The sequence below is a fragment of the Euprymna scolopes genome, chromosome 1 (genome assembly GCF_053919585.1).
Source record: "Euprymna scolopes isolate OS-2025 chromosome 1, ASM5391958v1, whole genome shotgun sequence".
Taxonomy (NCBI): domain Eukaryota; kingdom Metazoa; phylum Mollusca; class Cephalopoda; order Sepiida; family Sepiolidae; genus Euprymna; species Euprymna scolopes.
In genome coordinates this window covers 112,157,145-112,171,206 of record NC_136482.1, presented here as the reverse complement: position 1 = coordinate 112,171,206, position 14,062 = coordinate 112,157,145, and the positions used below count along the sequence as shown (strand labels likewise).

General features: G+C 38.5%; 1 protein-coding gene across 3 annotated transcripts in view; it reads left to right on the top strand.

The window, feature by feature from the left end:
- LOC145266299 (solute carrier family 13 member 2-like) overlaps positions 1–14,062 on the top strand; it is a 200,485-nt gene that overhangs the window by 71,412 nt on the left and 115,011 nt on the right. For all 3 annotated transcript variants that reach the window (XM_080121973.1, XM_080121888.1, XM_080122048.1), the window contains one exon: positions 11,236–11,385. In XM_080121973.1, the coding sequence (XP_079978099.1) occupies positions 11,236–11,385 (150 nt within the window). The remainder of the gene's footprint in view (positions 1–11,235; positions 11,386–14,062) is intronic.

Below are 14,062 nucleotides of genomic sequence, written 5' to 3'. Positions count from 1 at the left end.
TATTTATTTTGTTTTAGCTGTGGATGGGGCATACTACCAGATGCCAGACATTCACCCGTTTTCTTAAACCTTCCAACCGAAAGATATTTTTAAGATTCTAACCGTCCCTTTGAGTGTAATTAGTTCGGAAAAATTGTCCGATAATTATTGTTTCCATTTTTTCAATTAAGTTTTCATTGAATTAACTTCGTACTGACAGATTTTTTTTCAGTGAAACCATTAGCTGGCATTTGTGCGAAAAAAAAAACATCACGTCTGTTCTGCACTTTCCGGTATTTTCAATAAACCGCCAGGAAGATTCCGACGTTTAGTCTTAAGGACTACACTGCATAAGTGCCTTTTTTTTTTTTTTGTCTGTTTTATTTTTTATTTCTACACTAGCATTTAGCCCGGCGTTGCCCGGGTATTTGGAGGTGTATGTTAAGCAAAAAAACAAAAACAAAAAAAAACGGTCATTTTTAATTTGACCCCTATTATGACCCCTTAACATTTATTGCTTTAGGCTTAAATCAAGTTAAGTTAGATCCATGTCCAAGGAACCCATATCCAAAATTTCAAGTGTTTAAACCCAAAATTGTCGGAGGAGTCTGGTAGCGTTCTCAAAGGTCAAATCGTTGAACTTTGGCCCTTTAATAGCCAAATTTTTTAACGAAAACCGATTACAAAGATTTTCCCAAATCTCAGTAGCCTGTATATAAAATTTCGAGTCTGTAGACTTAAAATTGACACACAGACACGTTCATTTTTATAGATATCCTGCCATTTCAACCCGGCGTTGCCCGGGTGTTTAGAGGTGTACGTTGAGCAAAAAAAAAAGTGGTAGTAGGAAGGCAGGCTCGAACCCGTACCGCAAAGGAGGAAAAGAACGGGAAAACACTGACGTTTTTGCTGTTACGACGACCGCCAAACCGGAAGTGACTTAGGTTTAAATTAAGGCTAGACAATCGAAAGATGACTTTCGAAAATATCGGCGAAAAAAGCGCCCCCCTGTAGAAAAGTGCCCAGTTGAAGGTGAAGATATTAATATTTTTAGCCAATTTTTCGATATTTGTCGTCTAAAACGTGGAAATTCAAAATGATACTGATCTAGTAAAATTCCGTCGCCTCTGACGAAAGTTTTAGGCAGACATGCAAACATACATACATACATTTATATATTGGTAACTAAAAAATTTCGACCAAAACCGATTAAAAAGCTTGCCCTATCTCTGAATACCCTTTATGTAAAATTTCAAATGTTTAGACCAGAAATTGTCTCAATAATTTGGTAGAGACCGCAGAGGTCATTTTTTGTTAACTTTGACATCTATTATGACCCTTTAACATTTATTATTTTGAGCTTAAATCAAGTTATTAAGTTAGATCCATATCCAAGGAACCGATATCCAAAATTTCAATTGTTTATACCTAAAATTGGCGAAGGAGTTTCGTAGAGTTCTCAACGGAAAAATCGTTGAACTTAGACTCATTAACAGCCAAATTTTTGGCCGAAAACGGATTACAAAGATATTTTCCAAATCTCAGTAAACTGTATATCAAATTTCGAGTATGTAGACTTAAAATTGACAGAGTTATTGCGTAGGGAAATGTACACAGACACACACACACAGACACGTTCACTTTTATAGATATACTAGCATTTCAGCCCGGCGTTGCCCGGGTATTTGGAGGTGTATATTAAGCAAAAAAGGATCGGTCAATTTTTAAAACTTTGACCCCTATTATGACCCCTTAACATTTATTATTTTGGGCTCAAATCAAGTTATTTAGTTAGATCCATATCCAATTAACCTATATCTAAAATTTCAAGTGTTTATACCCAAAATTGGCGGAGGAGTTTCGTAGAGTTCTCAAAGGTCAAATCGTTAAACTTTGACCCCTTACCAGCCAAATTTCTGGCCGAAAACCGATCACAACGATTTTTCCAAATCTCAATACCCTGTATATTAAATTCTAGGCTGTAGACTGAAAATTGACAGAGTTATTGCGTAATATACACAGATAGACAGACATACACACACACACACACACACACACAGACACTTTCACTTTTATAGATACTAGCATTTCAGCCCGGCGTTGCCCGGGTGTTTGGATGTGTATGTTGAGCAAAAAAAAAGTAGAAGTAGGAAGGCAGGCTCGAACCCGTACCGCAAAGGAGAAAAAGAACGGGGAAAAAACCTGACGTCTTTGCCGTTACGACCACCGCCAATCCGGAAGTGACGTAGGTTTTAATTAAGGCTAGACAATCGAAAGGAGAGGATGAACCATTATTGAACCATTTTTATCAAAACTATTCAGGCCATCATAATCATATCACTGGAAATAATCTATCTATCTATATATCTATAAAAGTGAATGTGTCTGTGTGTCTGTGTCTATATAAAATTTCGCGTCTGTAGACTTAAAATTGACAGTTATTGTGTAGGGAAATGTACACACACAGACACGTTCACTTTTATAAATATATAGACAGATAGATTATTTTCAGTGATGATGATGTGCTGAATAGTTTTGATAAAAATCGTTCAATAATTACATAAAGGAGATTGTTTTCAGTTTTTCAATTAATTTTTCATTGAATTAGCTTCGTACTGAAAGAAATATATTTTTCATTGGTAAAATTTGCCAGCGTTTGCGCGAAAAAAATATCACGAAACTTTCGTTCGACATCTTCCGACATTTTCTGTATACCACCTGGAAGGTTCTGGCAATAGAATGGTCCTTATATTGCATAAGTACAATTTCTATATTATTTCCAGTGATGCAATAATAATGTGCTGAATATTCGAAATGTGTTGACGTACTATCTTTTCTCCATTTAAAAAGGACGTTAAAATATTGAAGTGATTGCGTCTAAGTTATCTGATGTATTCGTATCTCGCACAGAGAAATAAACTTCAAGGGAAACCAAGAAATCTGTCGAGGACTTGCAGTTAAATATGTCGGATGAATACCAGCTTGGAGGGGAGAACAAACATGTCGAAAATATTCTCACTAAAGTGTCCGTCACTAGATATTTTCTTATAAGGCCTGAAGAAAACGGGCACGTCTCACACTGCAGTGTTCTAAGTCAACAGAAAAGAATATTTGTATTCAGTTTCATAATCTGAAGGTCGTGAGTTCGATCCTCACCTGAAGAATATTTCTATTCTCACTGGACTCAAAGAAGAAACGAGGAAGTTTTTTTTGTTACTGGACTTCTTATCTTTTCAGAGTTGCCTTAAGGAGAAGTGCTTTCCAACACCCTGGAAAACCTCATCAGTATGTCCTGTATTTAAGAATTCAGGTGATAAGTCCTTTCCCTCTCAGTACAGACCTATAAGTCTCCCGTGTGTCATGAGTAAGTTGCTGGAATCCATACTAAATAGAGAAATAGTCAACCACCTCAGCAGAAATAACCTCCTTAGTGACACGCAATATGGTTTCCGTTCTGCAAGATCTACCGCAGATGCGCTAACGGTTATATCTCATAGGATTAGCGAATCTCTTGACAAAGGCTTCTTTCTAGGGGAATTGCACTTGACATATCAAAGGCCTTCGACAAGGTATGGCATAAAGGCCTACTTCACAAGATTTTCAGCTACGGTATAACTGGAAATGTTTTCTCAATCTTTAAATCATTTCTCTCGAATAGGCTCATAAGAGTAGTGGTCGATGGACAAAAATCAGAGGCCTGCAGTATTAATGCTAGAGTCCCTCAGGGGTAAATCCTGGGGCCAACTCTCTACTGATCTACATCAATGATCTCCCTAAACACATACTTAAATCATTGACATCTATGCTGATGACACAACCATCTACGGCAACACATCAAAGGTTGTAAATGACAAAATTCTCTCTGATTCTCTCTCCTCTGATCTCGAGCGTGTAGTTCAGTGGGGGAAGACGTGGCTGGTTACCTTTAATGCATCTAAAACCAAGCTCCTATGTTTACACCATCAACGCTCTGATCCTCATCTGGCATCAATTGTAATGGATGGCTCTCGCCTAGGAGAAGCTCAATGTTTTGACAAGCTTCTGGGCTTGACCTTTATTCCTGATCTGAAATGGAACACGTACATCAAGTCTGTTGCCAGGGTCGCTGGAAAGATGGTGAGTTACTTCTACCACTCCAGAAGATATCTCACTACTGATGCAATTCTCTATCTATATAAACGTCCAAGGATGGAATACTGTTGCCATATCTGGGCAAGAGCTGCTAAAAATAACCTATCCTGCCTTGACAGAGTACAAAATAGACTTCGTGGCTTAGTGGGGGATGCCCTTTTCTCTTCCCTGCAACCTCTCTCCCACAGAAGGGACGTTGCGAGTCTGTCTTTGTTTTACCGTTATTTCCATGGCAAGTACTCGTCTGAGCTCCAATCTCTGGCCACCCCCTCACGAATCTTTTACGAAAAACACCCGTTTAGCTGAAGCCACTGTCAGTAATTTTCCCCACTCTATATCTGTGCCTAAATCAAAACGTAGATTCCATGAACACAGCTTCTTTCTTAGAACAGCACGCCAGTGGAACTCTGTTCCGTCTGCTTGTTTCCCACCTAACTACAACTTGGATGTATTCAAATTCAACGTAAACAAATTCCTGATGAACCGCCCCCTTAAGTAGACACTTTATGAAATCTTAATACTAACGTACAACGTACTGTACATGCATCCCTGAGTGGCTTCCGAGCCTTGATAAGTGGTGACCTCCTTGTAAAAAAAAAGAGAACGTCAAAATACGAACAACTGTTCTTTTATAGGTTATTCCTTCAGGAATAATGAGAAAATAAATTCCTCGCTAAAAGAGCACTCTCGGAACAGACTTTTATTTAAACAAAGATGGCATTACAAAATGTAAACTTAAATTGCAAACAAAGAGAACCAACTATTTTCGGCTAAAAATATTACGACCTTTTAAAAAAGTCTACGTTGGTGGAAATCTCATGTCATAACAAACAGCAGTAAGTCGTAAAAAACCAGCCTACTCAGCCCGTCTTTCTTTCTATCTTTCGTACTTGTTACACACAAAAAATCTTTCTTTGTAACTGAGAGCAAAATCTTAGCAGCAGACAGTTATGGACTTTTGGGGGGGACTCTAAGTTTCCTTTTTTTTTTCTTTTCTAATAAAACTGTTCGCTTGTTTCTGTCCACCAAATATTTTCTCTTCTCATTTTTTGTTGATTTTCTTCGTCTTTGTGTTGGTAACGTTTTTATAAGTCAAAGTGACCCTTAGAAATGATAATAATTTCGACGTCGTTCATGATCTTCTTTGAATTGGGGCAAACATAAACCATAATAATTAATTAACTTTTATTGTTAAGCTATAATTTGTGGAAAAAAAAAAACTATTTAGAGGGTAAAGTAGATTACCCGGTGATAGCGTAAGCTCGGAGGGGTTGCAAAGGATGCCCTATACGACCCCCCCCCCTACTGGGTCGAGTAACAAGTATTGTAGTACGGCGAGCAGCGAGTAACTAAGTTGTGCCAACCGTTCACCAGTAAGTCATTAACAGAACTGGTACTAGTCAGAGACACAATTCTTTTATAACAGAAGAATTGTGCCTCCCCCTACTCCTCCAAGTCTATAAAAGACTCGTCCTCTCAACCACTCAGATTAGAATTCCGCCCTCGAGGCCGGCGCCACCAAGTAAGCAATCTTCCTTTTTTATTTTTATTTTCATTTTTATTTTCTCACACACTCCCGACAAAAACGAGAAAAAAAACAAAAGGTAGAAGAGAGAAAAGAAAAAGAAAAAAGTTACATAAAAATGACATACCACCAAAATACTTAATCAAAAAAACAACTGTTAGTACAATATAGCAGTAGTCGATCAGCCAGATATCAATCAAGCAGGCAGCAGGCTATGTCTACCCCGTCGTTTTTTCAGGGGCGCGCATTCTGGGCAATACCACTTTTGCCTGTTGGGAGGTTCTGAGTCGATACCGACACATCGGAAATGGTACCAATCGTCGCACGAGTCACACCCGATCATATTCTGATTCTGCTGCGGAGAACTGCACAGGGGACACAACCAGACCTGCTCCTCAACACTAGGGGGTGAACCCAACGTCTCCCCTCCCTCCGCAACAGGAGGTCCTTCAGGAGTCCTAGAAAGCTCTAAGGGGTACAGATGTTTCAGGGAATGTACTTCCTCCAAGCCCTCCCCTTTTTGAACACGTGCTGCTCTAACGACACCATCATGGCCTGGAATCAGTCCAGTAATAGTTCCTAAGACCCACTCAGCACAACATCATCCTTCTGGAGGCGGGTTCTTGTACTGAGTCGGGATCGACCAGGAATCTTCCTTCCCAGCTCTAGCAGGTACTCCTCATACCATAGTTTGTGGAAATCTGTCAGACATTGGTCCCTAAGTTCCAAGGTTTGAATTAGCCTCTCCCTGCTGGGAGGCAACAAGGTTGTTCTATCCTCTCTATCCAGTCGTATCAATAGCCCGGGGCTCTGATTGGGCTTAAGGAACATATTAGGGGTAATTGGAGTAGCATTTCTGTCGGCTGACACCTGGTAAGTAAGAGGCCGGTTATTAACAGACCTCTGAATATCCGATAACACTGTCAGAAGGGTAAAGTAATCCAATCTACCCCTGCCAAGAATCTTAAATAGGCAGTTCTTCATGGTCTTGATACATCGCTCCCATGTTCCTCCATACCAAGGAGAGAACAAGGGAATGGTTTTAAGTTTTAACTTACAAGGACCGTATTTTCTTTGATAGTCCGTAAAAAGAGAGAGACGGTCGAAAATCTTTCCACTTCCGATAAACGTTTTCGCGTTGTCACTATAAAGGGTTTCGGGAACGCCATATCGGTTAGTAAATCGAACCAGTGCCTGGAAGAAAGAGGGTACGCTCATGTCGGGAACTACTTCAATGTGTATTGCTCTGATATTCAAGCAAGTGAACAGGAGCAAGTACATTTTCGTATCTCGTTTCCCGTCACTCACCCAAAGATGGCCAGTAAAATCAATCCCAGTGTGTTGATAGGGGACTCTGAAATCGGTACGGTGCGATGGCAGGGCAGCAGCAGCATTCGGCGTCACTGGCGTTGAATTATAACGTTTACATCTGGTACAAACAGCCAGTACCTTATTCACAGCTTGTCGACTCTGCGGGACCCAATAACCGCTTCGCCTCAACTCCGCTAGAGTTGACCCAGTTCCAATGTGGCAACACCTTTCGTGACAATCCAAAATGATGAGTCTGGTAATAGGATGATGTTTCCCTATCAGAATGGGGTTTTTAACTTCATAACCAAAGTAGGAAAATTGGTTGATTCTTCCCCAAGATCGAATCAAACCGTCAGGGTCCAGAAAAAGATCCAGAGCACGAACCCTAACTGGCATGGGTTTACCACTCGGCTCCTTTAGGTACTCCACTTCCATGGGAAATTCTTGCCGTTGCACTGTCTTCATAAGGTAGATCGCTGCCTTAGAGTTGTAGTCCCATTGTCGATTAAATCGGATGGCTAGGAACTTAAACACCAAAGCAGTAACAGTCAGTAAACCAGAGAATGAGGAAAACCTCTGAAAAGGTATGGCGGAAGTGTACTCTTGATCATTGATCAAAGAACAATTCGCTGAACTGCGGGTCATTCGCTGGCATATCTCACTCAAACAGGGCATATCCTGTCCTAACCATTGAGATATTCCTTCGCCTAGCCAGGAAGGGCCTGAACACCAAAATTCCATCTTAGATTGGAACTTTCTCAATGTTAATCCTCTTGTTAACAAATCCGCCGGGTTGTGTGTACTATCAACATATCTGAAGAGAGTCTTCAAGCCATAGCGAGACTCCAACTCCACTTTCATCTGCAGAATATCTTTAAGTCTATTTTTTGCAAAAACATTTTTGCTAGCCATGTTTTGAGATAAAATCCAGGACAAGACCACCTGTGCATCCGTGGCTATACACAAATTCTCGGGGACAAATCCTTCACAATTGTCCAGGATTGTGGGGAGACACTTGAAGGCGAGGAAGACGGCCATTAGTTCTAACACAGGCAAAGTCTTGTCCTTCATAGGTGCTACCTTAGCTTTCGCAAATAATAAGGATGACCGACCATTTTGCACGATATACACGGCAAACCCATATGCTTCCTTGGACGCGTCGCAAAACAGGTACATATCTCCAGGCAGCCCTGCCATAAGCGCCTTGCGCAAAAAACGGAAATCACTCAACCCTGAAAGGTCCCTGGCTAGTTCTCTCCAATCGCTCAAGATTGCTGGCTGGAGTGGATCATCCCAACCTGCACCATTCTTCCACATGGACCTGATTAGCACTCTACTGCGGATAGTAACCGGGAGACATAGGGACAACGGATCGAAGACCTTAGCTGACTCTGAAAGAACACCTCTCTTAGTTGTCACGTCAGGATTGCACTTTACCGGAGCGACATACAACTCCTCCGAATGTGGGGAGTATCGGTAGCCCAGTACTCTCTCCCACTCCTCTTCATGGATACTTAGAGTACCATCCTCCCTCATCCTAGTGCGGAGCGCCTGACTGTTTGAGTTGCATGACTGGATAATAAAGCCCCCTTCCAGCAAACGCTCTCTAACAAGGGAATACAATGCAGTAAGCTCACTCGCGTCTGCCACAAGGTTATCCACATAAAACCGGTCCTCCATCATTCTGCGGCAAGCATCCTGAGGGTATTTTGCTGCATGCAATTTTAAGATGCACCCCAACACAAATGGGCTTGAGGTAAATCCGAATATCAAGGTGGTATAGCGGAAGCAGCGCAAACAATATCCTTGTTTAAGAAAAAAGCAAAACCGGTTCCTATCCGTCTCCAGCTTAAGCCGAATCATTAGGAAGGCTCGGCGAATGTCTGCTAGTAGCACATAATTGGTGGCTCTAAAGGCCAGCAACAACTTTAAGATGCCCCCTGTTAAGTTAACGCCAGAATATGCTGCTTCGTTCAGCGATAATCCATCTCCTGTCTTCAAGCTACAGTTGAACACTGGTCTGATTCTTGTAGTTGCCGTAGGGTCCGACTTGAAAACTGGTCTATGTGGTATCCACACATATTTGTCGAACTCCTGAGGGGAGACAAAAATCTCTTCAATTATACCGTCCTCCTGTTGCTGACGAAACACCTCCAAATATTCATCATATATTTTTCTTTTAGTCAAGTTTGCTACCACCCGGTCTAAAACATGCAAGGAAGTTGCATGATTAGAGGGGACTCTGGCTAATCTATCGTGATGCCAGGGGAGCTCCACATAATAGCTTCCATCCCGAAGCTCTACCGTTTCCTCAAATCGCTTTATCTGCACTTTATCGTAATCAGAAAAGTCCACTAAACTTGCAAATAACGATTGAGTAGAGAAAGACTAGCAATCTTTTTTTCTGTGATAAATAGGCTGAAGAGAAAAGAAAAGAACATCCCCCAACCGATTTCAAAGTCAGTTTTGTATTCTGTCAAGACAGAAAAGGTGTTTGGAGCGGCACCTCCCTAGATGTGGCAACATCACTTCATCTTATCATGTATTTGATTCTTATACAATTATAGGATTGCGTCAGGAAATTCTTGATACTTTCTGGGCTGTAGAATGATCCGACCATTTTTTCCGGACACCTTAACAACGGATTTGATGTAAGATTTCGATTTCAGGCCTGAAATGAAGCTCATCTTCAAGTATAAACCCCACAAATACTTTTCGAGTCGTCCTCTTCGTGATTCAGTTCTTTTCTTTCCACGCATTGTTTCCAATCCTCTCATAGTATATTGTATATGAATATTGATCATGGTGGTAACGGAGAGAATCGCTATGACTAATCTGAAAACAATCTCTGCCAACACGTTACTTCTATATTTTCTGTAAATACATATTTTTTTAATTACCTTTTATTGTGTTATTTCTTTAGAGCCACACCAATAAATTCCTTGTAGAAGAAAGATATAATTTTCAATCTTGAACCATTGTAAAATAAAAATTTGTAACCCCACATAAGAGAAGGGCATCAGGTGTACTGTATGTGTCTTCATGCTTCAATTAAAAGTACAAGGTGGAACGATAAGTTTGTGACCTTTAAAATAACAATACGATAGCTTTGATTTAAAACTTTTATTGAAAAAATAAATTCAGGTAACTTGATTATGTAGTAGAGCTGACATCTATTCAATGTAGCCGCCTTCGTCCTCAATCACCGCCTCGATATAGGTCCGAAACTAGGAGCAAACTTTTTCCATAAGCGCCGGCAAGAGCTCGGCGAATGGCGGCAATTAGGCTGACTTTGGTGTTGTGGGAGGTCATGTTGGTGATGCTCTTGATGTATGACCAAACGAAGTAGTCCAGCGGGTTCAGGTCAAGGGAGGAGGAGTGCCAGTGAGAGAAGAGTACAAAGTAGCACTCGTTCTGAAACCAAGACTTGTAGGCCAGCGCCGAGTCCTCCTGCCACGCCCAGGGTTTGCCATCGACCAACTGACTGCACCAAGGGATCACCCCACTCTTCAGCACATCCATGTACACTTTGGTGTTCACTTTCAAACCGACTTCGAAGATGTGAGGTGGAAGGGTGTGGCCCTCATTTGAAACTACACCAAATACCATAACCGTAGCCGGAAACTTGTGGAGCTGTGCCCTCAAGAATTGAGCCGTCCGGGTTTGCATTGTGAGTGTGTTGGCAATGGTCCTGTTGTCATAACTTGGATCGGTAGAGAGCATGAGTTATACAGCGGTGCATCTCCGATCTTGCTCGTTGAACATTGAGTCACTTTCAGGCATGATAGAAGGCTCCTATCGCTCTTGTGATTTGTACACAACTGACCAACTAGTAGATGGTCTGCAACAAATAAAGAAAACCGGTTTTCATCAAACGGAAATGGAATTATGTCGTTTATTTAGTGCCATAATTTTATCGTTCCACCCTGTGTTCTTCTTATCTGATGAGTTAATCCCGGACTACAGCGGGGTCCATAATGATAGACATTTTGTCTGAATTTGGTCGGATAAAAGGCTTGATCCGGGTGAAGACCGATTTTACAGAGGTCTCTGTGCAGTGTGTCTACCAATTTTATCATCAGCCTTCCTCTCGGTTTCTTTTCGAGTACTTCTAACGAAAATGCAGGTTTTGTGACAGCGGATTAGGTGTGTCGCGGCGCCGAGGGAAGGTTCTCAGGAGATTACTGTGAGGGACTTCATCGTTTAACTTGTAACTATTCTAGTGTAAATTTTTCTTAAAATAATTTATGGGTTAATTTTTTTAAAACTTTCTTCCCTCTTATTTACAGGAGGGCAAATGTGGCTATGCAATCATCATCATAGCCATCTTTTGGGTCACAGAAGCCCTTCCAATTCCTGTCACTGCCTTATTACCTGTGATACTCTTCCCCATGCTGGATATCGTCAAAGCCAAAGAGATTTCACGATTCTACTTAAACGTGAGTATGTTTTTAATACATGTTATATATGGTGTATCCGTATAAATTATTCATATTTTGACACAGAATTGTTTAAAAAAAAAAGAAGAAAACATTAAGATGTGAATGAATATTAATATTTTTCAAATTTGTTACAATAATCTTTTAAATTTATTAAGCAAGGTAAAAAATTGAATTTTTTACTTTATTAAATAATTCGAAATAAGAAAAAAGATTTTCGATTTTACTGTGCAATAATTTTTATTAGTTTCAAATTGGTTAAACTTGAAAAAAAATAAAAACGATGTTAATGGCCATCTGGCACAAAAACGTTTGTTGATGGCGGCCCACTACTACGAATTCGAAATAGGGGCACGTGAGTGAGAAAAATGAGAGTAGGGACAGGATTACACAAAGTACGTGAGAACCAGAAAAAATATAAAAACGCAGTCTACATTAAAAGATAAATATTTAATATGCTTTTCGTAAACGCCTAAAAGAAAAAAAAAGAAAAAATTGAATAATCGCAGACAATGAACTCATTTTAAAACGAGAAATTACTCGATAGATACCATCTCTGCATTCGTTTATTAAAAGAGTTTTGTTAAAAAAGAAAAAAAAAAGACCTCCCCTACCCAGAAAATCGCGCTCTACATAAAAAATATATCTACGCCTCACACATTTATTTAAATCTTTTCTTAATATTTTAAATCAACGAAAGCAACAAATAACTCAGGTTGTGTATGTTTGTTTACAAATGACACCTGCGTTGGCAATTAACCAGTGTTGAATCAAATATGTCCCGTTTGAGTCTCTTGACATTTTGCGCGCGCGTGTGTGTGCGCACGCGCGTTTATTCGTTTCCTACGGACTCTTAAACGGCTGGGCTTATTTTTATGAAATTAAACACAAATATACTTTGTATCCGGGAGTGTTCTTATATAGGATTTATATCGGAATACTGATTAAAGAAAGAACAGTCCAACAACGTTAATCTTTTCATACAGCCTGACATCTAAAGCGCCAGGCGTACAAAATCAACCGTAGGTTCTTTGATAAGAGAGTGGCGTGTTCGAAATAAATGTTTCTGTTTAGCGCAAACTCAAAACATGATATACTATAAAAAAATAATTTCTAAAAATCAACAATAGGTTCTCTACAGAGTAATGTAATTATATATAATGTAATTACCATATATATAATGTTAATGTCGTATATATATGATGTATGTATTATATATAATGTATGTATTATATATAATGTATGTATTATATATGCAATGTATTTATTGCATATATAAAATATTTATTATATATAATTTATTCATTATATATATAATATATTTAATCTATATAATGTAATTATGATATATAATATCATTATTATATAATGTATTTATTATTTATAATGTATTTATCATATATAATGAAATTATTATATATATGTGGTAATTAGTATATAGATTATGTAATTAGTATATTAGTTATATATGTGTGATGTAATATTTTATGTTATGTAATTATTTATATATAATGTAATCATTATATGTCTAATATGATTATTATATTTATGCATTATGTAATTATATATATGCAAAATTATATATAATATAATAATTACATAATGTAATTATATATAATTATAATACAATGTAATTATATGTATATCTAATGTAATTATATATATTTAATGTAATTATCATATATATCTAATCTAATTAATGTATATATATAATGTAATTGTCATATATATAATGTAATTATTATATTTATATAATGTAATTGTTACATTTAAATAATGAAATTATAAATTTTTATAATATATAAAACAATTTATATATATTCATAAATTATATATTTATATGTATAATGTAATTATTTTTATTAACTAATTATTATTATTATTATTATTATTATTATTATTATTATTATTATTATTAAAATACGCGTAAATTATTTTATTTCAAACTTCTTTTCTTTGAACTGACTTTTTCATTTTTCCCTGCCGGGAAGAGTCTTCTTATAACAAGAAAATCTATTTACTTACTACCAAGGATATCCGGTGTGTCCCGGGTATTGGGTATTTTTTATTGAGTACCATATACCACAACACAATAACAAAAAACAAAGTAATTATTTCTCCATGTGATGATAGTCTCGAATCATCCTCCACACGATAATTTAAAGAGGAATGACGTCAACACCGGAAGTAATCCCCAATCTTATCATCCCCTACTCGAATAAACAGGAGGAGATACTATCTGGGAGGTCTGTCTCATTTAAACACTCGCCAATCCGTGCGATGATAATCTCAAGTTGTCCCTCATTTAGCACCATAATTTAAAGAGGAGTTACGTCATCACCGGTAGTTAACATTTCACCTATAACCCCCGCCTAATCGAATAAATAGAAGGAGATAATGTCTGGAATGAGATGTCTAATTAAAACAGTCGCTAATCCATGTGATGATAATCTTAAGTTGTCCCCGATTTTACACCATGATTTGAAGAGAAATGACGTCTGCACCGAAACTTACCTATCACCACCCCCTCGAATAAACAGAAGAGATTGACTGGGAGGAGTGTCTCCTTTAAACACTCGCCAATCCATGTGATGATAATTCTCAAGTTGTCCCCCACTTAACCCCATAATTTGAAGAGGAATGACGTCATAGCCGGAATTTATCCCCCCTGCCTTTC